The 23,306-nt window shown below is 51.1% G+C and overlaps 1 protein-coding gene across 1 annotated transcript in view; it reads left to right on the top strand.

Moving 5' to 3' along the window:
* Positions 1–7,597, top strand: part of Man1c1 (mannosidase alpha class 1C member 1) — a 169,998-nt gene extending 162,401 nt beyond the window's left edge. The window contains exons 9-12 of the mRNA XM_004637589.3: positions 2,211–2,430; positions 4,892–5,064; positions 5,857–5,972; positions 6,811–7,597. Of these exons, the coding sequence (XP_004637646.1) occupies positions 2,211–2,430; positions 4,892–5,064; positions 5,857–5,972; positions 6,811–6,937 (636 nt within the window). The 3' untranslated portion in view covers positions 6,938–7,597. The remainder of the gene's footprint in view (positions 1–2,210; positions 2,431–4,891; positions 5,065–5,856; positions 5,973–6,810) is intronic.
* The last annotated feature ends 15,709 nt before the right edge of the window (positions 7,598–23,306 follow it).

Raw genomic sequence — 23,306 nt, 5'->3', positions numbered from 1 at the left:
AAAGAGCAGCAGGACCAGGCACCAAGCCACGACTTTCAGTGCTCTCTCCTTTTACCCTCACAACCATCCCAAGAATGATTATTCCCATTTTACAGATAAGCAAAGTGGGTCTTCCAAACACAGACATAACTTGCCCAGAGTCACCCCGATCTTAACTGGCAAAGCTGAGACTCAAGCCTGGGTCCCCGCTGCTTCCTCAGCCCCTCCACATCTTACCTGCCGCTCACCAGCCTGTGCTGTCCTGTGCTTTGCTCAAGGCGTACAAAAGCCTTGGTTTTATCTTCACATCTGCTCACTGGAGTGTATCTTCAAAGAGTCACTAGTCTATAATTTCCTATTTACTACAATTACTTAGCTCGGGGCTAACCCTACATGGAAATAACCAGTGGGAGGCAGTTTGAAAGGTACAGATTTCTAGCTCCAGTGCATGGATTCTCTTGCAGATGTCTGTGTGCTCACATCCCAAATGTTTACAGCTGGTAACTCAGAGCCAGCTTTTGGGCCCACGGCTCACCTGGGTCCCCACTCTGAGCCCAAGATAGCCAGGCAGACCCTGCCCAGGAGCCAGGGTCAGGACAGAGCTGGCCAGCCTGGCAACTGGTGGCTATCCATGCTGCCTCTGCACACTCCCAAGCAGAGCAGGTGCCCTGGCCTGTCACCTCATCAGCTGTTCCCCAGCTGCTACTCAGCAAGGGCCCCAAAGCCAGCATCCCCCACTCCAGCCCTGGACCCCAGGAAGAGAGGGAAATAAAAATACAGAGCAGAGAAGTGGAGGCCGGTTCCAACCTCATTCTGCAGAGCAGGGCACCCCATTTTTCTCTCTTCCGCTCAGTTTCCTTCAGAATGCATGCTGCTTTCCAGGTGTTACCATCACATGTATGTGATCATGTTGGGCGGTGTCTGCAGACATAGGGAGCTCTCCGAGCACCACTCACTGCATCCCAGAAAACACTCACAGGAAACTGACAGGAGAGGGGATGTGAATGGAAAGGCCAGTGTGGCTGGAGTTAGATATGGTGAGGATCAGACTGCGGAGGACTCATAGTGACCAGCAATTATGGGGGCCCCTCTGTGATAGGAAATAAGCCTTGTTCTGTGCAGTTACGTCCCTTAATTCCCCTTTGAGGTAGCTGACACTCTTATCCCCATGTTAAACATGAACGAAGATACAGAGACTAGTGGCAAAAAGATTTGAACCCCCAGAGTCTGCACCCAGAAGCCATCTCTGTAACATCGAGGTACACCTTGCAGTCCAGATGATGGTGTCCTGGAGGACCTGCTGGACCTTTCCCCAAGGGCACCGGGAGCCCCAGACATCCAAAGCAGACTCATGACAAGGTCCAACTGTTCAGCATACAGAACCCTCCATCCCAGTAGACTGGAGGGCAGGAATACAGGCAGAGGCCTGCCGAGAACCCCACAGCACTGCAGTCATAACCAAGAGTGACAGACCTGTCAAGTCTGGCCTTGTGGCTGTGAGTAGCCACCTCTGTCACCTCAGTCCCCAAGGCTCCTAACTGACTGACACCCGCACACCCCAGTATCCCGGAATCCCCATCAGTAGCATCCACCCCCTTGGAAGCCCATCCTACCAAAACAGCCAGGCGTGGGTAGTTGAAGAGTGTCTGGGGGTCCTGGTCCTTGCCCTGGTGGGTCTGGGTGACCGAGGACAAGCCACTCCACCCCCTTGTACTGGGCACCAAAGCCCATGTGCCAGGCATTCAAGGAGGAAGTAAGTGATAGGTAGCTTCATTTTCTGCTTGTCCTTTTTGAAAACCTGGTAAGACGTGTAGGCTCTCTTCCTGCAAATCTGCATATCCACGGAAGTGTCAAGGCCAGTTTTAGGGGTGTCCTGGCTCCCTGAAGCCCATTCACAGGCCAACTGAGCTTCAGGCTAAAAGGATGCAGAAGAGGAGGAGAATCGTCTTAAGATTTTTTTTTTAAAACTTAGAACAGAAAAAAGGCTGTGTAAGAGACTCACACCAGGGAGAAACCTTAGATCCTTTCTCCCAGTGGCGATGGGCCACAGACTGGGTGTCAGGACTTCTGCTGACCCTGCCAGAGACCTCGGCCAGCAGAGACCAGAGGGCTTCTGTGCCAGGGACAGGGGGCTCTTTGGAGCCACCCTTACTACCGTCTCCAGAACGTTCATTTCCGTCCTTTCCCTCCCTTCTCTGTGCCCTCCATGCCCCCACCCCACCTGCTCCCAGGCGATAGAGACCTACTTGCTGAATGTCTCTCCTGGGGGGCTGACCTACATCGCCGAGTGGCGAGGGGGGATTCTGGACCACAAGATGGGGCACCTGGCCTGTTTCTCAGGGGGAATGATCTCCCTCGGCGCTGAGGATGCCAAGGAAGAAAAGAGGGCCCACTACCAAGAGCTGGCAGCCCAGATCACCAGGACGTGCCACGAGTCATACGCCCGCTCAGGTAACCCTGCAGGGGATGGGGCAGCAGCAGAGCCCAAGGCTAGATGCCAGGGAACACTGCAAAGGCCAGCAGGGCAGCAGCGAGTGGAAGGGAGCCCGTGGTCCCAGCACAGCCTCACCTGGGTAGCAGCACGGAGGTGCAGTGAGGGGACGTGTCGGCCACACCCTGAGGCTGGACCCCATTGAAAGGAACAGTGAAGGGGTCATCAGCATTCTACCCGCATCAGTGCTGTTCGCCGCTTGACACACATCACAGCCTTACAGCACACATGGGGAAACTGAGGCTCAGAGATGACTGGGCCAGGGTCCTGTAAGAGTAGCAAAGAGCACAGTCCTCTAGACCCTGAAGCACAACCATTGGCATCCAAAGCCTAGCAAATTGCTTTACTCTGAAATGTACTCTCACAAATAATAAATAAATAAATAAAATGCACCTTCCCCACCCACACTCCTCGCCCCTCCATACAGGGTCTCCCTATTTCCCGGTACCATGTGTCCACTCACCCTTTTGACCCAAGGCCACCAGAAAGTTTTGAGCTCCTCGGTCACTCCCCACGGCCAGCACTCACCAAATATCTGACCCCTACAGGCTCAGAAGTCACCTTAGTAAGAGCCCAGTTCCTTGTTTTATACCCACAGAAAGTGAGTCGCCCCTGAGAGGGGAAACACCTTAGCCAACATCAGACCAAGCGTGAGCAGCGGAGCCTGGTTTAGGACCAGGTCTCCTGAGGCCCATTTCCACCTCTATGCTGCCCTGCCGAAAGGTCCCTCCCCAAACCCTTGCCCCCGGGGGACGTCTGCTGCTCGGAACTGTAACTGCAGTGTCCAATGGAGAAGACTCCTGCTCAAGTGCCACTGCACCACCTCCAGCGGTGCGGCCTCTATTTTCTTATCTCTTCAATGGGAAGGAAAACCTGGGCCCCGCGGAAGCCGTGAGAAAGCCTTGAGCCCACAGCGCAGCGCCTCAGCGTGGCCACGCGTGGCCATGTGTGCGCCTGCGCCGCTGTTGGAGCTGCTGCTTGGAGCTGTGCCAGAAAGTCAGAGATTCGCAACGGGCCCTTAAAACGGGTCTCCCATTCTCTAAATGGAGCTTGCTCTGCCAAGGCCATAAACAAATAGGAAATCTCAGGAATAATAAAAAGCTAGCCATTTGTCTGGGACAATCAGCACAGGCCATAAAAGACAGCCTCTTAATAGAGCATATTGTTCCACTGGCCCGGCTGGTCTGTAGACGGCTGCGGCAGCGGCTGCTGCCCTCAACTCCATTGCTGCCCTCGCCCCATTAGCAACTTGGCTAAACTTTTGGCTAAATGACTGTTGCCTGATGACCTGGAGTTGGCTTGGCCATTTGAAAAGATGGGAGGGACTCGCTCAGGCTGAGGGGGCCTCCTGCAGGAAGTCCAGTGCAGGGTCAACAGTAGGGGGCCCTCCTGGAAGGATTCAACCCTAATCGGGGGATTAGGAGGAGATCTGGGTGTTCAGCTGGCCTGGAGAAGATGGGCAGAGGGAGAAAGAACTGACCCAGGGACCCTAGAATTTGGACCTAGAGAATTAGACTTAGGACTGGGAGAGAGCACAGCCCAGGGGGAAAAGAACATGGGACAGATCAGGGATATCTTCCAGATCAGCCACAGCCTGCTGTGTTGCCTTGGATAAATAGCCTCTCTGATCCTCAGTTTCCACATTATTAGGGTCAATAGCATCCACCTTAGCAAAAATCATTTGTTTACTATTGAACTAATGTAAAGTACCTAGCCCAGCCCTCGAAGCTGCAAATGGTAGCTGTGCAGGTAATTGTCAGTAGTCACGCAGAAAAGAAAAACGGCAACCATGTCCTAAAAGCAAATCAGTGACAACAAAATCCAGGCTTCATCAAGCCTCCTTTACCCGGCACCCTCTGTCTGAGTAGGTGTTGTCTCAGGCATCTTGCCTCCTTCTCTACCTTAGCAGTTTCCTGAAGTGTTAGCTTTGGAAGTCTTCATCTATAAGGTGTTAAAAGCAGTTTCCAAAGGAAAGGGTCTGTGGAGAAGCATCTGCCCATGTTGTCATATTAAAGGATCTGATAAGTTCTGCAAGCCGGACTGTTTAATCCACTGTTCTCCAAGTGTGCTCCACCCTGAAGCCCTGCCTTGACTGAGTCCTCGTTGATGTCTTATAGAGAACTTATTTCCCAGAATGCGTAGCTGGCACACACTGCCCATGCCTTTGTCTTTCCTCACTGCAGAGTATCTTATTCAGATTCTGAGTCCAAATCTGCAGAGCTCATGAAGCCTCAGGAGTCTTGCTTTGGCCCATCTAAACTGAGAGGGAAGCTGGGGCCCTGCGCACCATAGCCTTATGGGAGATTCAGCGGGGCCTGCCCCACACCAGTGCACCATTACCTTCCAGAGCCCCTCCTGAGGCAGCTGATCTTCAAAACAGGAGGTACAGGTCTGACCAGGTCCCCTTTTGGCCATTCCCAGACACCAAACTCGGGCCCGAGGCCTTCTGGTTCAATTCTGGCAGAGAGGCGGTAGCCACCCAGCTCAGCGAGAGCTACTACATCCTGCGGCCTGAGGTAGTCGAGAGCTACATGTACCTGTGGAGGCAGACACACGACCCCACTTACAGAGAGTGGGGCTGGGACGTGGTAATGGTGAGTGGCTGGGCCCCAGAGCCCCTGGCTCAGGCATCGGGGGAAGAGGGGTCAGGCAGAAGCTGCAGAGTTGAGAGCCCCAGCAGAGGCTGAGCAGGCTGGAACTGGTTAACTGTGACCCATTGCCCATGGCCTTGCAGATTGGGACAGCTGTCAACAAACTCACAGGGCCAGGGCTAGGCAGTCCTAGAGCGCCACCTGGCCCTGCCATCCCAGCAGACATGCTCCTGGTCTGGGGCTGGACAAGCAGCTTGAAAAGCCACCTGTGATACAAGACTGGCTGCTGGGCTGGCAGCCCCAATGGTCCTCTCGTCACAGCCTGTCCAGCTCTAGGTAGCCCCTGACCACCTTGCTAGAAATTCCAAGGCCTTCCTTAGGGTTAAAGGGGTGTCAAAGGTAAGGGTAGGGATTCCAGAAGATTCCTTGATGGAGGCTGAGCCTTCTCTGTCCTGCTTCCTGGAAGCACCTGTGCCTTCCCAAAGGCTGACAAGGTACCACTTGTTCTCAGGGCACAAGCAACTGTCCTGGGAGGTCCACATGTGGGGAGTGGGGGAAGGGGGCTGCTCAGATGCAGTCTTGGCTCACTGCCTAGTGCACCTGCCTCACTGATGCTCTCAGTCTTGGCCTTCAAAGCTTACATGCCATGTGCCCAGACTTGTCAGTGGACAAAAATTGCGCTTCTGAAGCCTACACACCTCTGGCCAGGGACTCCTCTGTTGGTGAGCTCAGCCACTAGTGGGCTAAGACCTGGGAGACCTTTCCCCACCTGCTGACACTGCTGCTTTTTCACAGGCCTTGGAGAAGTACTGCCGGACAGATGCCGGCTTCTCCGGGATCCAGGATGTGTACAGCAGCAGCCCCAACCATGACAACAAACAGCAGAGCTTCTTTCTAGCCGAGACACTGAAGTAAGTACAGGCCTGGTCCTTGTCCTATCTGGTGGCAGAATGGCTCCTCCTGGGACAGAGTGGGGGTCCGGAGGGCTGCACCCCAGAGCTGTACTTACCCTGGCCCTTTGTCCCCTCACAGAGTGAGGCTGAGCTGGGGTCCAGCCCCTCAGTACTGACAGTGTAACCCTGTGGCTGTTTAAGCCTGTGTCTCAGGTTCCTGGGTTTCCTGGAACCCTGGCCTCCTCTGTAAAATGGGAATAATAATGACGATGGTGATACCCACATGGGTCACTGTGGTTGACTTTCCTACCTATGGCTCTGCAGCATGGCTCCTTGGTTTTTTTTCCTGGGGTGAAAGATAGTATCCTATTTTCTTGCTGCTCCCCCAAAGCAAGCCCTTGGGCTTTCCCTTTTCCTCCCAGAAAAGTCCTTTGCCCCAAAGCTAGAGTCCAGGAGTCCAAGCCCCAGCAGTGTAGTGCCCTAATGTACACCGTAAAGTGGAATCTCAGGAATACATGTCAGAGTTTGGATGGGGCAGCTCTCCGGCCATCTTGCAAAGAGAGTTGGGGTCCTCTAAGGTCCTAGCAGGGCTCCCTAAAGGCCTAGGCAGGTGAGGTTGCAGGATGTGAAGAGGGAGGGCCCAGACAGAGGCAGGACTAAGCAGGTGCCTCTCGTCTCAGCACTCAGTGCTGTCCTGGCCGTCCATACTGTCCTTTGCTGGAAGCAGTCTCTGGAGCAGTTGTCAGGTCGTGGCCCCCCTGCCTTCGCCATAGGCTGATCTCAGGCCCTGAGACTCCCTGGCCCACCGTCTCCCAACACTGAAGGCTGTGTCTTGCTCCCTGCCTCCCGGCTACAGATACCTCTATCTTCTGTTCTCTGAAGATGACACGCTCTCACTGGAAGACTGGGTGTTCAACACCGAGGCCCACCCACTGCCCGTGAACCACTCGGCCAGCCCCAGCCAGGCCTGGCCCCGACACTGACCCTGGCCCCTGCCACTTGGGTGCCTCAGGGATGCCTTGCCTTTTCAGGATTCGGGGCTGTTCCCAAAGGGATTGGGAACGCAGGCCCCATCCTGGGCAGACCCTGGACAGATGTGTCAGACAAGCCACTTCTTTTCCTCTATGAGGAGACAGGACTTGGAGATGCAGCGATGTCATACAAGGGCCACAGTCTCGCCAGGCCCACGCATTCCTTTCTACAGAGAATTTCTATGAAACCCACTCACTTGCCATTCCAGGGCCAAAGGACCAGAGGTTTGCATATCGATTCTAGGTGTTTGATTTACTTCCTTTTGGTTTGGGGATTTTTGGTTTTACTTGATTTTGCCTTTTCTTCACAGTTGAGTTTTATTACTATTTTAAATATAGTTTTCAAAAATCATGTGTTTTCTAAAATGGAGCCATCCTAATAAAGGAAACTTTAAAGTGTTTGTATACACACAGCCCTGACCCTATTATCTATATTTTTAATACTTTTTGCCCAATATTTCTTCTACATTCATTTACATGGCATTTACCATATAATTTGAGGAGGGGCTCCCCTTTGATTTGGGCCTCAGTGTTACAAATCACTAGTGCTATTTTCATTATTGTAATGGAAAAGTATGTGAAGTAGAATAAAAGAGTTTATTGAATAAGAAATAAGATTGGGCTCGTTGCACACCAGTGACTCCTCGGGAAACCACTGCAATGTGATCATCAGAAAGAAGAACCAACTGGCAGTTGATTTATTTAAGGTGTAATTTACTAAACAATTCCAAATTCTATTACTCCCCATTCAGTTGCCTAATATATTCAGGAAGTGTGAGGCCAATCCACTAGATGTGGAGCTGGAGGTTTACACTCAGGTTGAGGCTTCGGAGAAGCCCAGAGAGGAGCCACAACTTGCCTAACCCACGCAGCCAGTAGAAGGCATGAGCCTGCCCCCGGGCTTCCTGGCCACCAGAGTCCTTTGTTTGTCTTCTCCATCACTCAACAGGTGCTTGGGGAGCACCTACAGTGGACCAGATGCTGGGCTGAAAGCCAGGGACACAGCTAAGAGTGACTGATAGTTCTAGGCCCTGCAGTCCAGGGAGACAGATGAGAGGATGTGGGCACATGTTGAGGAGATGCTACAGTGCAGACGACAGATGGGGCTGAGCCAGCCAAGGCCAGGATCTTTCTTAGGGGTCAAGGAGGACTTCTCTGGGCAGGTGACCTTCAAGCCAAGACCTAGTTGAGCAGCAGGAAGAGTATCCAGCAGCGGGATGAGCATCCCCCAAGCCTAGAACCTCTTCCTCCACTGCCTGATTGGGGGCCTGAAACCAGAGGCCAACCCCAGAGCAGGGCCCACCCCCATCCCCACGTGGCACTTATCCACGCTGCTGAAGTCCCAGGACAATGCTGAGCCCTTCCCCTTGCTCGGCTGCTTCCTTCTGGCTCTGTTCCTGAGCTTCAGTAGCCCTTGGGGTGTGGGGCTCTGGGCTGGCGACCAGCTTTTAAGTCCTTGCTGTGTGTGAACTCAGGCAGCTCACCCCACCTCCCTGGACTCTTCATCAAGGTTACTGTGATAATAAGTGGGTTGCTCCTAGTGCTCTGGGGGTGCAGAAGCCATTGCTGCTTCCTTGTTGTGGAGGCTTGGACACCCCCAGACCTCCTTGAGCAGATCTGTGGGTGCATAGCCCCTGTTACAGGAATCCTAGCATTCGATACATAAGTCTCTGAACACTGGCTGGGCATCAGGGACATGGGTTTCTACAATCCCCCGCATACACTTAACACAAAAAATTACTGCACAAACATGGCAGGAAGATTAGGAAGTTGAGATAAGCAGAAAAATAATCATTTTGCCATCCTACTTTCTGGAATGAATACTGTTATATTTTATTCTACATCTTTTTCTATGAATATATAGAAATATATATTTTGCAAACACAGTATCATCCTATACATACTGTTTTCTTATAATCTGCTTTTGCATTTAACTATATATTGTGAATCTCTTTCTGTGTCAACAAATATACATTTGTGTCATCGCTGTACCTGGTTGTGTAGTATTCCATTGTGTGCTGTATCATATTTCATTGATCTAAGCCCCTGTTGCTGGGCATTTGGGTTGATGTCAGTTTGACATCTTAGTTACAGATAATGGAAAACAAATTACTTCTCTATAAGAAAAAAAAAAGGATTTATTGTAATGCTATGGCATGGCTCTCAGAATCTCAGGAAAGAGTAAACAACCAGATCTCAAGAAGGACAGGAAGGCACACTTGGTGGTACGTCCCTGTAATCCCAGAACTCTGGAAGGCTGAGACTGAAAGATAGTTAGCTTGAGTATATCCTATGTAACTTAATAGCCTAGCAAGAGCCTGTCTCAAAATAAAAAATTTTAAAAGCACTGGAGATTTAGCTTAGTGCGCATCCCCAGTACTGGAGGTAGGGAGAGAGAAAAGACAAAAGAGAAGGGGAAGAGGAGAGAGAAAGAAACAGAGAGAGAGAAGGGGGAAGAGAAGAGGGGAAGGGAGGGGAGGGAAGGGGCAAGGGAGAGAAGAGAAGCCAGAAAGAGGATTTGGTGGCCATGGACACTGCAAGAACAAGAAAGTGGCCTCCTTGGGCCATCAGCATTGCTGAATCCAAAGTTTCCAAACTGTACTGTATCTCCTTTCCACGTACCCAGCCAGCATCATATGCTTGTCCCTAGCCAGAGGCAGGGCCAACATTTTGATAGACATACCCCCCGTGATCCTGTGCAGTAGGCGACAGGCTATTCCCATGAGGAAAAATTAGGTCTGGTTCCAAATGAAGCGGGTACATGCTGGAGAGGCAAACAGCTGGCGTGTCGTGGTCTGCTTCCATCGTGCCTGTATCATACAGTTATCATAGAGCTAAAACTCAGTATATTAACCTCTATTCACCCTTGTCCAGTAATTTCCTTAGTACTCCCTTCTGGAATCTGTCTCCTCTCAAAGCCATTGTGCAGGGGCTGGTGAGATGGCTCAGTGGTCTAAAGCACCTACTTAGAACAAGCTAAGCAAAGCACAGGGACCACAGTTCAATCCCCCAGCACCACATGCCAGCCAGCCCCTCCCCCTGGTGGGCTGAGCTGGCCACACACACATAAATAAATAAATAAAAATTAAAAAAAAAAATCCATTGTGCAGTCTCACAAGGCCCCAGGCTCCCTGCAGGCCTGTGTCACTGTCCCTGTCCCTCCTCCCTAGCATCATTGTCTTCTGCTTTGTGGCTGGGAGCAACTTGTAAAAATGAATATTTTAAAAGTTGTCCTCCAGGAGGGCCCTTGCAGGTGGAGAAGTGTCATCCTTTTGGCAATTTAACTCCATGCCAGGGATAAAAATAAGCTAGGCCCTAGGTAGGCTGAGCAGAGAGAGGCAGGAAGAGCTGAGTCATCCACCCTGAAGGTAGGAGAGAGCTGTACGCTCAGCCTCCAAACTCCAGCCTCTCCTGCAGCCGCCTCTCCTTCCCAGGCAGTTCAGCACAGCTGCTGGCCTCATTTGAAGCCCAGGATGGAGCTACCTTCTCAGCTGCTCTCTTCTTCGATGGGCTGGATGCTGGCTCCTTTGCCAAAACCTTCATGGCCACCTGACGTAAGGCACTGAGCCCTGCTGGGCGGCACACCCCTGGGGAGAGGCCAGTCCTGTTCCAGGTGCCTCTCTTTAAACAATTGCATGTGTTTTCAGACCCACAACATGCAATAGGAAGAAAAGTAAAGCTGTCAACTCTGATGCAAAGCATTGCAAGGTCGGGGTGTGATTCTCAATGGGGCAGAACAGCACACACATGGAATCTCAGCCACTAGGGAAGCAGAGGCAGGCAGATTGAGAGTTCAAGTCCAGCCTGGGCAACTAACTTAGCAAGACCATTTCAGAATACAGGAGGTGGGGGGAGGAGGGAGAAGGGAGAAGGGAGAAGGGAGAGGAGGGAAAAGGAATGAGCTTTCCTTCTCCCTTTGCCTCCAGAGGTAACAAGCCCACGGGAAGGCAGGGGGCTGGGTAGCTAGCTCCCCAGCTTCTCCAGGGGTCTGGCCTTGGAAGTCTCCATTGCCCCAGTGGCACAGAGCCCTGGGCCCTCAGTGACTAAGGCTTACTCATGCTGCCCGGGATGGGCTACGGAGGCTACTGCTCGCCTCTGGAAATATGTTTGGTTTCCTATATTTGGAGCTGTAGTTTGATCCTGCTCAGCCTGTCTCTTAAGCCAGAGCTTCTCAAACTTGAACGCTTACATGAATCTCCTGGGGACCTTGTTAAAATGCAGGTTCGCATCCAGCAGGTCTGGCACGGAGCCTGAGGTTCTGCTTTTCTAACAAGCTCCCGGGAGACGCTGGTGCTGCAGTCCCAGGACCACACTGGGAGTACTGAGGCCTCTGAGTGGCTACTCCTTTGCTGTCTGCCCTTTATTCATGTCTCTGGAGCTGAAGCCGATGCAGAGCAGAGGAGAGGGGCTCAGGTGTCCGTGTGCCATCTGTAGGCACACTGGCTGCAGGGGCACTGATCCCAGAACAGGTGTGCCTGCCAGCTGTATCCTTGGGCAAGAAGGAGCAGAGGGTGGAGGCTTGGAACAAAGCTGCTCCACAGGAGGTTCTGCAGATTCGTGCTGTCCAGTAGGGCAGCTGCATGTGGAGATGAAGCTCTTAAAATGTCACAAGTGTGACTGAGGAACTAAATTTTTAATCTTATTTCATTTTAATTAAATTTAAATAGCCACGTGTGGTTCCTGGCTGCTGTTTAGACAGTATAGAATTAGAGCTTTGAATACAAGGGCCCTGCCCAGGCCCAAATGGTTTTCCACCACCGGCATCATGACACAGACAGTCTCAGCACAAAACACATTATGGCCTGCTTGGGCAGATGCAGGGACTGGGATTGGATCCCTGGCACCTTGTCGGCCCCGCCCCCAGGGCACGCTGAGACAGAGATTGAGACTATAATCCCAGCATTTGGGAGGCTGAAAATAGGAAGATCACTACAAGTCCAATCTGTGTAGTGAGACCCCGTAGACTCTACTAAATACATTTAAACACACACACACGTTGTGTGGGGACTCGAGGAGTCCCTCACACATACCTGATTATTCTTGTTTACTCCAGCCCCAGACTGTCTTCTGCACAAGGCCCTCTTTGGTTTGGTCTCAGCTTCTCTTCCCCACAGTTTATCTGCTGATGGGCGTGTAGGTCAGGTCGAAGTTTGAACAAGCAGAGACCAGGCAAGCACAGCCTCTGGAAGCAGCTGGAGCTGCTTTCAGCCCTGCTCGCCCTTTCCCAAGGTGTGTGGCCTCAGAGGAGGCCTTTAACCTCTCTTGAGCTCTGCTTCTCTGTCAGTGGAAATAGAGCGGTTTTCTAGACTTACTGGAGTGCCCACCCCAGTAGGAACTCTATGCCTCATAGCAATGATTGTATCATTACTACGTGAACTTTATAAACTGTGAAACCTTGCATAAATGTAAGGGAAAACCCTGCCATCAGAAATTCTCCTTTTTAAACAAAATGCTCTGGAACAGAAGAAACTACATCAAGCAGGCCCAGGAGACAGCAAACTCTCCAAGCAATAAATCTGAACATTTTCTGCTTTTCACATTGAGCAAGCATTTTGCCATTAGCCCAGAATCTACCGACATTGGGAAATAGGGATGAAGATTTGTTGACTGTCCAGGGATTTGATTCCAGGGCCAGCCTAATCCTGGAGACACCCGGGCAGGGGCTGTGGACTTGAGGCATCTCTGCTGCGGATGCCAGGCATTGGATTCCTTCCTCTTCTTCAGAGTACCTGTCCTTTCTAGAGCTCTGGTAGGCGTGAGGCAGAAAAGGCTGGCTCCATTGACAGAGGAGAAAAGTGAGGTCAGAGAGGCTGCTCAGGGAAACCCGCATTCCTGGCCTCTGACAGCGTCTACTGTGGTCTCCCTGCCACCCCTATCCCTTCATCTCCCCACCCTTGCAGAAATGACCCCAAGTCTGAGGTGGCTCTGGTCCCACCCATGATGCAGACTCATGGCAATTGTCCCAGGTAATTAATAAATCCCCTTTGCTCTCAGAAGTGCTCCTGTTTGGATGACATATTATTTGGCTCCCTAAGTGAGAACCAAGGTGACTCCACTTTTTCTCCCAGAAGCCTCTACTGCTCTGGGGAATGTTGAAGCCTAGCCAGGAAGAGCATACAAATAACCCAGTCTTTCCTTTGGAAGCCAAGCTGGGCAGTCTTTCCTCTGGAAACCCATGTCACCCACACACCTTCACCTTCATTCCCTCCTTGATGTGCCTCCTGCCTAGACTCCACCACTACTCTGTCACCTCCTCCAGGAAGCCTTCCCTGACTCCTCCCCACTCCTCCCTTGACCCAGGCTTCCTAAGTCCTTCTACCCGGGCTCCTGTCATACTCCAGAAGACCCAGGTTTGCATGGGCCACACCTCGAGTGAAGGTTCCAAGATGCCAGGAACCTCGTCTTCTTCTCTTGGTGTCCCCAGGATGTTGTAGATAGGAATAAAGGCCACACTGGACATTTGGGGATTAACCAACCATCTGGCTTCCTTCCAAGTTGTAGGTAGTCGCAAATGGACCCAAGAGCGAGGAAAGAAAATGATTACCTGTTTCACTGCTGAGTCTTGGCTGTCCTTGTATGAGCTGATGTAGAGTCCAGAAGGCATAGAGAGTAGCGATGGTTCATTTCATTCAGGGACAGGAAGGCTCCAGGAACTGAAGCACAGTATTGCCTGACAAGTGGTCCTCTTGTCATACAGAGCTCTCTTCCTCTGGCTAATGCAGGTACTGGGTCTCATCCACTGAGTCCCCACCTGTCTCATGGAGAAGAGGAGGCATAAACCAGCCTGGTTGTCATTCTCCAAGAGGGTAGTCTCCAGGCCTGGAACCAAGATACAGGGTAGAGGAAAAGGGGTCTCACCTACAGACCCTTCAACTTTCTCCTCTCAGCCTTTGGGTTCCCTGGCCAGCCTTGTAGGCATCCAGGGGGTATGGCCATCTCTCAAAAAGGGACATCCAGCCCTGATTCAGGAAGCCCCTCCCCAGAAAGCTACTGCTCCCTTGAGAGTTGCCAGAGACCTGGGCTGGGGCCCTGCTGGGGCCCCCAGACAGGGACATCAGTAGATCAGGATTCTCAGGATGTGGAGCACACAGCCCAGGCATAGCAAGGCACATCCTGAGGTCTGCTGAGCCGGCAGCTCCTGGATGCCCACAAGCTCCCAGGTGACTCCAGTGCAGCTCAGGTGTGGGGACTGAGGCCCTGATCATCTGCACAGCCTCTGGCACCCCAGAGCATATCCCCTCCTGGGGCCTGTTCCCCTCATTTTACCCCAGCCTCCATCTCCCCCTGAGATTCCTCAGATACTCCCTGATGAGTGGAATCAGAAGAAAACTGCCCCACATTTGAACAATGGAAACGTCCTCAGGTCACCTGACCCTTACCTCAAAAACAAATATAGGGCTGAGGAGATAATTCCGAGGTCTAAGCACCTGCCTGGCAAATACATGGTCCCTAGTTACATCCCCAGTACCACATGCCATGCCGCCCTGAAACAAGACATGGTGGCATACGTCTGTAAACCCAGTGCTGGGGCGGGGGGCTGAGACAGGAGGATCACTGTGAGTCTGAGCTGCGAAGCAACTCTGCACCAAATAAACAAACAAATAAAAATATTTTTTAAAAAATATAAATTCGTGGTGAAATCTTTTTTACTATGAAAACTAAAGTCCAAAGAAACTGGGTTAGTCACCTCCCTGTTGCTGGGACCACATGCCTGACATGCACCACTTGAACAATGAAAGATTTATTTTGGTTTGAGGTTTCAGTCCATTTTGAGCTGGCTGCACAGCAAAAATGCCGTGGCAGAGAGGCGTGGCAGCAAAATCACTCACCTGGTAGCATCCAGGAAGCAGCAGACAGAAAGAGCTGAAGAGAAAGGAGCTGAGCACGAGATGTTTTCTCCAAATGCACATCCCTAGTGACTCACTTATTTCTGTCTTAGTTACTTATCTTCACTCACAGTTCCTAGAGGTTTCAGTCTCTTGCAAGACTAGCATGGCAGGAGGACATGCCAAAGGAGTCCCTGGAAGGGCAGACAGGAAGCATCAAGACTTCCTTCTTGGGCCAAGGAGATAGCTCAGTGGCATAAGCACCTATCTTGCAAGTGCAAGGTCCTGAGTTCGATCCCCGATACTAAAAAAAAAAGACTTCCTTCTTTCTCTTTATTCCACCAGGATGGATTGCCACCCACACCCAGAGTGGGTCTTCGCTCTCTTTGCTAAGTCCATCACCCACACCAGAACTATGTTAACCCAACCAGTGGACTAAGGCAGTATTGTACACCCATGGTCCAGGCACCCCCAAAAGCCCCACCTATGAGGGCATTAGACTTTGCTGGGGACATCTCACTATAAGCCTTAACACTCCAACAGGGTCCCTCCTAATGATGAGTAATGGTGAGGACCCAGGAGTTCATCCTCTGTCCCTGTGGCAGTCTCTGACAATGTCATGACTGTGTCACCAAGCTTCCAGAGCATGCTCAGACAGGAAGAAACTTAGCACCAGATCCAGATTGGAAAATATAGCCGAACTCTGCTCCTAGCAGCTATTCCAGCAAAATGACACTCCAGAGACCCGGTAGTCCAGACACATCATGTCCTCACCATCCAGGTCAAAGCAGGGCACGGAACAGAACCAGGCATAGGAAGAAAGAAAAAAAGATGCGGCCTTAACTGTCTCTGGGGCCAAGCAATGCAGCACCGGGGAGGCCACTTGCTACATACTCTGTCTTTTCTCAGTGAGACAGGCCTTAAGGACACTGATCTTCTTGCACAGTTTAAAAGATCTCAGCTGTGGGGCCAGGGAGATGGCTCAGTAGGATAAACACTTAACTGGCAAATGCAAGGATCTGAGTTCAATCCCCGGTTCCGCCAAAAAAAAATTTTAAAAATAAAATAAAAGATCTCAGCTGTGTCTTGGGACCTGCATGGGCCACTTTCTCCTCTTGGTGCTGAGTATGCACCTTGGGGGTGTCTAGGTCCCCTGGCAGCAGGGCTTGTGCGTGTAATCACTCTCTCCTTACCAGAGAGGGTCAGTGTCCCTGCTTTTCTAGCTCTGCTCTTCTGCAGCCTGCAAGCACTTGGAGTCTCACTACTGCTGCCGGCCAACAAGGAGCCATTTGGCTTTCCTCTCAGCCATGCAAAAGGCAAGGGGCTAAGGCTGCAGCTGTGAAGGAGCCCAGGTTTCTGTCCCCTTGTGGCTCCTGAGCAGTGGGAAGCTGGTACAGAAACTCAAACTCCTTCCTCAGCAGAATGAGGTCTGTGGACTCAGGAGAGTGCTGGACAGGTCATGGAGGATGAAGGAACCTGGCGGAGGAGGGGGAGGACCCCAGAAATGGATAGATCAAGGTCAGCTCCTGGGGCAGCTGTCCACAGGAAGGGCATTCCATGAGGGCAGAACCAGAAGTGTAAAGGCGCAGAAGTAGAACATAGATCAAGTCAGCGGATCATTGAGAAAGCAGGGAGCAGGCGGAAGAGTGCTGCTCTGTGGGCTTCAGAAGACGGTGGAAAGGCCTTACTCCCAACAGTGCCTGGTGAATGGACTAAGGCTTTTATTTTAATCCAAATGTATCAAACAGCCAGAAAGGGTTTAAAGTAGGGACTTGAGATGATCCACCTTACATTTCTGAGTTTCCTCTGGCTCCTGCATGGAGAGACCCAGGAATTCTTTGCCTGACATGGGTCTCAGTGGGAAGCTTCCCTTGGCTTCAGCAACCTGTGCCCTGGGGCACCCAGGGGAACCAGTACCCTCTGCAGAAGCTCCTTTGGGCTTACAGAGCCTGGGAGACTTTGAGGGCACCCAAAACCCTGCCCTTGACTCTCTTCCTGCCAGTCCTGCCCTTCCTGTCTCTCCATTCCTCAGCAAGCCCTACCTCAGCAGCTCTTTCCCTTTACTGCACCAAGACCGCAGACTCTTTTTTCTTTCCATGCTGGGCCTTTCTGGACTTGTAACAGATATGACATCAGTGAGTTACTAAAAGCAATTAGTACTCAAATCATATTCCACTACCTCCTCTCCCCCGCCCCCTGTCATTCTAGCCAGGCAACAACCTTCCAGAAGCATCCACCCCTCAAAGGTCTGGTTTCTCCCTGTGTCCCCTGGCCTGCACCCCTTTTGCTATGGCATTCTCTAGGGTCCTCCTCTAGGGTCACCACATGGTCACCATCCCTGTCCAGAGCTTGCCTGATCACAAAGGGCCCAACAGGCTGCCGCCCTCTGTAGCTCTTGGGGGCCTTTCCTCAGGGAAGAAACTGGCTGCCCTGTTCTCTGAGATCTTGTGAAGTTTATCCAGGTACCTGAACCCTCCTCCACTGATGCATAATTAAAATATCTCTGTGCCCCCTCTTGGGGGAAGCAGCCAGGAAGTATCTTCTTCCTCATCCCTTTCATCTTTGTCTCCAGACGTCAACCTGTCTCCTGGGGAAATCCTTCCCCACTCCGGCTCTGGCTCTGGCTCTGGCTCCTGCTCAGGCAGCTCATCTGCTTTTGCCTGACTTCTATTTTTCCATGACTCCAGGGTTTCAATCCAGTCCTGTTTCTCCTTGAGTCATTTTGTTTTGTTTTGCTTTGTTTTGGGATTTTGTTTGAGGTACTGATAATTGAACCCAGGCCCTTATGTGCCAGGAAAATGCACTCGCACTGAGCCAGAACCCGGCACTCTCCTCTCCTTGAGCTTTTTTCCCCCCCTAAGTTTTGGAAATGGAACCCAGAAACTTCATACTCCCAGACTTTTTTGGGGGGGAGGGTGCTCAGGATGCCCTCAAGGCAGGTCTGGTTTGGCTTGAGGATGAGGGGATGGAACCACAGCATCCTGAGCCTGACTGCTTTGTTTCAGCAGGCACTTAAACACCTGAGCTAATGGGCAGGCCCCCTCCCAGCCTTTTTCATTTCTCTTTTGTCTTTTGGGGGGATTTTTTTGGCACTACCAGGGATTGGACTCAGGCCTTTGCACTCACCAGGGAAGCGCTTATTCCACTGAGCCATCTCCCTGGCCCCTTCATTTCTATTTTGAGACAGGGTCTTTTTTTTTTTTTTTTTTTTTTTTTCAGAACCAGGGATTGAACTCAGGCCCTTGCGCTTGCCAGGGAAGCACTTATTCTACTGCACCATCTCCCCAGCCCCTGAGACAGGGTCTTGCTGAGTCACTAGGCTCAAAGTCGTGATCCTCTTGCTTCAGCCTCCCAGAATCCTGGGACTATTGGCATGTGCCACCATGTCCACCTTCCCTGAGCTTTTAAGCACACCTTTAAAAAACCTTTTTGATTGGGGTAAACGTAGATGCAGTAGTGTATAAAATATCCTATCCTTGCAGGTCCCACTCAAGGGATGTTGGCCTGTGTCCTTTCCCACCTCCTCCATCAAGAGTTAGAATGTTCCTTGTTCTCAGCACTCAGAAAATGCCTTTAGGGGCTGGGAGATAGTTGGGTGATCTAGGCGCCTGCCTGGCAGGCACAAGGACCCAGGTTCAATCCCCGGTACTGCATGCTGAGCTGGCCCCACACCCAGAAGGCCACCGAAATTGTGGTGGCACATGCCTGTAATCCCAGCACTGGAGAGGCTGAGACAGGAGGATCATTACGAGTCCAAGCTACATAGCAAGACCCTATACCAAAAAAATAAATAAATAAATAAATAAAGAGTCCCTCCTGTGATGTGTATATATAAATTATAAAAATCCCATTTAAGTATATCTACACAATGGGACATCATTCCACCATAAGCCCAAAGGTGTCACAAATAGACACTTCCCATGTGTTCAGCATCATGGGAACAGAGACCTGAGCCAACCGGACCCAGGTGCCCACAGCTGCTTCAGGCCTTCAATGAGACCAATGCCCTGGCCAAACCTCAGCTGGCCAGGGGCAGAAGGGACATTTTTCCAAGCTCTTCAGTCAGGGTGAGGATCCCTGGGCAGGATTAAGCACTAGCTGAGTCCTGTTGGGGAGATTTTGAGGCTGGCCATTGAATACCAAAGTCCAAAAGCATCTTGAACTGGAGGGTGAGACTCAAAAATGCCAAGACAGCAGAGCTCCAGGCATACTAGAAAACATGAACTTGACATTTGGGGACCTCCACGGGTGACAGCGTGGCCTGAGCAGATGGTGTTGGATTTGTTGTCCCAGATTCTGCTCATCATGATTGTGCCTTTGGAACTGTGTCTAGGGCCAAGGCGAGAAGGGTGACAAGCCGCCTGGGACTGACAGGCTACTGGGATATAGGACCCTCAGTCTCAAAGAGGCAAAATCCCAACTGCAATGAGCCAGTCAGGGATGAACGATGTCTCCGCTGCATCTGAGCTCTTTACCTCCTAACGCCTGATCCTGGTTGGCCTTGCTGAGTTTTAACCAGAGACAGGTAGAGGAAGGCTTTCTCGGGACCACGCAAAAGCTTCCGTGTCCTTACTATACACCAGATGCATTGTTATAAATGTTCTCTTCCAAAATTAAGACAGAGAAAACTTGGTGGAATTTTTTTTAATATATTTTTAAATTTTTAATTGACACATCATAATTATACATATTTATGAGGTACAGTGTGGCATTTTGATACATGTATATAATGTATAATGATCGGATCGCATAATTGGCATATCTATCACCTCAGACAGTTATCATTTTGTTGTGTTGGGAACATTCAGAATCCTCACTATTAGCTATTTTTGAAATAATTAATTGCTAGCGAGCTGAGAGCCTACCGTGCCACACAACGCTGGGAGCTCTTCTTGCTCCCCAGTGGCACCGCTGTCCCCACTACCGACCCGCTCTCCAGCCCTCCTTCTCCCACACCCTTTCCAGGCTGATAACCACTACCCTCTACTTTTTTTTTTTTTTTAAACATTTATTTATTTATTTATTTATTTATTTATTTATTTATTGTGTGTGTGGCCAGCTCAGCCCACCAGGGGGCGGAGCTGGCTGGCATGTGGTGCTGGGGGATTGAACCGCGGTCCCTTTGCTTTGCTAAGCTTGTTCCAAGTAGGTGCTTTAGACCACTGAGCCATCTCACCAGCCCCCCCTCTACTTCTCCAAGATCAACTTTTTAGCTTCCACAGATAAATGAGAATATGCAGTATTAGTCTCTCGGTACCTGACTTAACATAATGTCTGCATCCAGGATCAAAAGTGTCTCCCAAGCCAGGGAGGCTCAGGCAGGGACCCAGCAGCTTTTCCTAACCTGAAGAAACAAATCTCTCTCTTTAGGAACAGTTCAAGAGCCAACCTGGGCCTGCTGGGACCCTTAAGAACAACCTACTTTCTGCCTAATCGGTACCCAACCCAGGGCCCATGAATCCAACAAAACCACTCAATGCCGCAAGGCCAGAGGCCCCTGTGCCCGCACAAGCCAAAGGTAACTCCTTTCCCTTCTTTGATGATCTCATGGACACTGTGGCTTTCGCTGTCATTTGTAGACTGGCCCAGCCCTCTGCCCACGCCTTCCCTACAGCTCACAGCACACAGATGTTCTTAATACCTCCTCTTCAGCATCCCTACAAGGGTGGCTTAGCCAGGCTGATGCACCCCTGCACTGGCCACTCTGGGCTCCCTCCCCATGGGATGGCACCACCAGCTACCTGAGCTCAAGCCCAAGCAGGTACCATCCATCCTCTCACTGCCCACCTGGAGCCATCGGCAAGTCTCTGCTGTGACTCCCACACACTCCCTGCTCTTCCAGCCTCTCAAGCATCCACACCACCCCAGCCCAGCTCATCACCTCCCACTGGAGACCACACTAGCCTCTGGTATCCCTCCTGCCCCTCCAATTCACCAACACGAGGAAGGTCCTTTAAAAAAAAAGTTTCCTATGCTGTCATTTGTATGCCATAAAAATCAGCCCATTTAAAGTCTACAATTGGGCTGGAGAGATGGCTCAGTGGTCTAAAGCACCTACTTAGAACAAGCTTGGCAAAGCATCGGGGACCGCGGTTCAATCCCCCAGCACCACATGCCAGCCAGCCCCGCCCCCTGGTGGGCTGAGCTGGCCACACACACACACCCCACACTCTCTCTCTCTCTCTCTCTCTCTCTCTCTCTCATAAATAAAAATTAAAAAAAAAATAAATAAAGTCTACAATTAATGGGGTTGGTTTTTTTTTTTTTTCAGTATTCACAGTTGTATAACTGTCACCATAATCTAATTTTAGAACATTTTATCTCCCAGAAAGAAATTTGAGCCAGGCATGGTTGGCACATGCTTGTCATCCCAGCACTCTGGGAGACGAGGCAGAGGGATCACAAGTTTGAGCCCAGTTCCAGACACATAGTAGGTACTTTGTTAAGTCCCACCTGGTCCAGGCATTCTTATAATGGTCTTGCCATGGTAATGGAAGCCTCAGTTTCCTCAAGTGACCAAATGCTGGTCTCATGACAGGCTGCCAAGGAGTTGGGGCTGGATTTGTGGGAAGTCACCTCCCTGTCCAGTGCCTGAGATCGGAGAAAAAAAACACCAGAGCCAAAGGGCCCTCTGGCTAGCTCACTGCCCTGGCAGAGCTGGAGTGGAAAACTGGAGAGGAGCGCCCCCTGCTGGGTGAGTTTCCCCTGGGAAGTTGGGAAGCAGAAGAGCATACTGGTGTGCGTGTACCTGGGGGGCAGGGTTTGAAGCAGAGACCCCAGAGCTGCTTAATGTGGTGCAACCAGGCCATGCCCTCCCTCCTCCCTAAGAGACAATGGTGCCAGCACAGTTTACAACACCCTCTGTGCAGTGAGGAGTGTGAAATCAGGACCCTGCCACCTCCCAACAGAACCCAACAGTCTGCAGGGCATCATGTGACAAATGTCTCCCTTCTGGTGACTCCCTTGGTCTCAAAGATAAAGTCCAGGTGTTTCTCCAGGTGGTCCGAGCCTGAGCCTGTCTTTCTGCCTCCTCCTCTCATCCCTCCTCTGGAGTCTCTGCTGGTGTCCTCCACAGTAACCCATAGATACTTCATGGAGCTTCATGCCCCTGGGCCTTTGTGTCTGCCGTCCCCACCTCCTCAAATGCTCTTCCCCACACGCTGTGAGCGCTGAATGCAATGCTCTGGGCAGCCACTCCTTAACCCTGCTGACAGTCAGGGGTGCCCTGCCAGAGTGCTCACCCCAGGAGGGGAGCACAGGCCCTACTGACTCATCTGAAGGAATAGACATTCTGTTAAGACCCTTCGTAGAAGCTGAGGAGATGGCCCAATGGTCTAAGCACCTGCCCAGCAAGCTCAAGGTCCCAAATTCATCCCTGGTACCACATGCCATGCTTGCCAACCAAAACCAGGTGTGGTGGCACACACCTGTAATCCCAACACTGGGGAAGCTGAAAACAGGAGGATTACTATGAGTCAGAGCTGCATAGTGAGAACCTGTACCAAATACATAGATAAATAAATAAAATATTTCTTTTATTTATTTGGTACAGAGTCTCTCACTACACGGCTCAGACTTGTAATGATGCTCCTGTCTCAGCCTCCCCAGCGCTGGGATTACAGGGATGCACCACCACACCTGGACTGGTCTCAGTCACTGGCTCAGTGCACCATAGGGCGGGGCTGGCACAGCATGTTGGGGGGGGCTCACTGGAGATTGAACCCTGGTCCCTGCATTTGCCTAAGCAAGCACTTAGTTTGCTGAGCTATCTTGCCAGTCCAATAAATAAAATTAAAACAAATTAAAACCCCTCATAAACATGTTCATGAATGAATACATTCCCTGCTAACCTGTGAGGTCCCCAAAGATACGACTAATATGTCCATGTGCCTTATAGTTTCCATTTGCAGCCAGTCTCCAATGCCACCCTTGTCCCCGCTGTGGCAAGAATGAGGTGCCAAAGAAATCCTGCAGGGCCACACCTGGCCAGAACATCCCTGTTTGCCCAGTCTCTCCAAGACCTGTGCTGCTCGGGCTCTGGAGTTGGAGTGGAGTCCTTCTGGGAAGGCTGCCTGCTGGGAGAACTGGGCTCTGCCCTACAACCAGGTCCAAAGCTGCCATCTCCCCACAGCCAGCTGAAGACCCATCTGCTGGCCAAGGCTCACTGAGCCAAATCTCATAACCCCACCCCCACTTCCCCCACTCTGCAAAGCCCCCCATGACCTGCAAGCCCTAGTAACCCATCCTTTCAGCCCTAGGCAGCAAAGACCAACAGGGTAGCCATGTCTTGGAAAATAAGTGTGTGTAATAACTAAAAGTAATTTGGCAAAGAAAACTCCCCTCATTTACTTTCGAGGGACCTTGGCTCATCAATCTTCTCCTCCTAACCTGCTTTATGCTCTGATAATTTTGCATCTTGATAGAGCAGAATTTGGTTTTCTAATAGTACAGTCCTGTGTGCACTGTCCCCAGACATTAGCAATAATGAGTTGAAA

Source organism: Octodon degus, unplaced genomic scaffold (assembly GCF_000260255.1).
Source record: "Octodon degus isolate 3935 unplaced genomic scaffold, OctDeg1.0 scaffold00092, whole genome shotgun sequence".
NCBI lineage: Eukaryota > Metazoa > Chordata > Mammalia > Rodentia > Octodontidae > Octodon > Octodon degus.
This window is presented reverse-complemented; position numbering and strand designations above follow the sequence as displayed.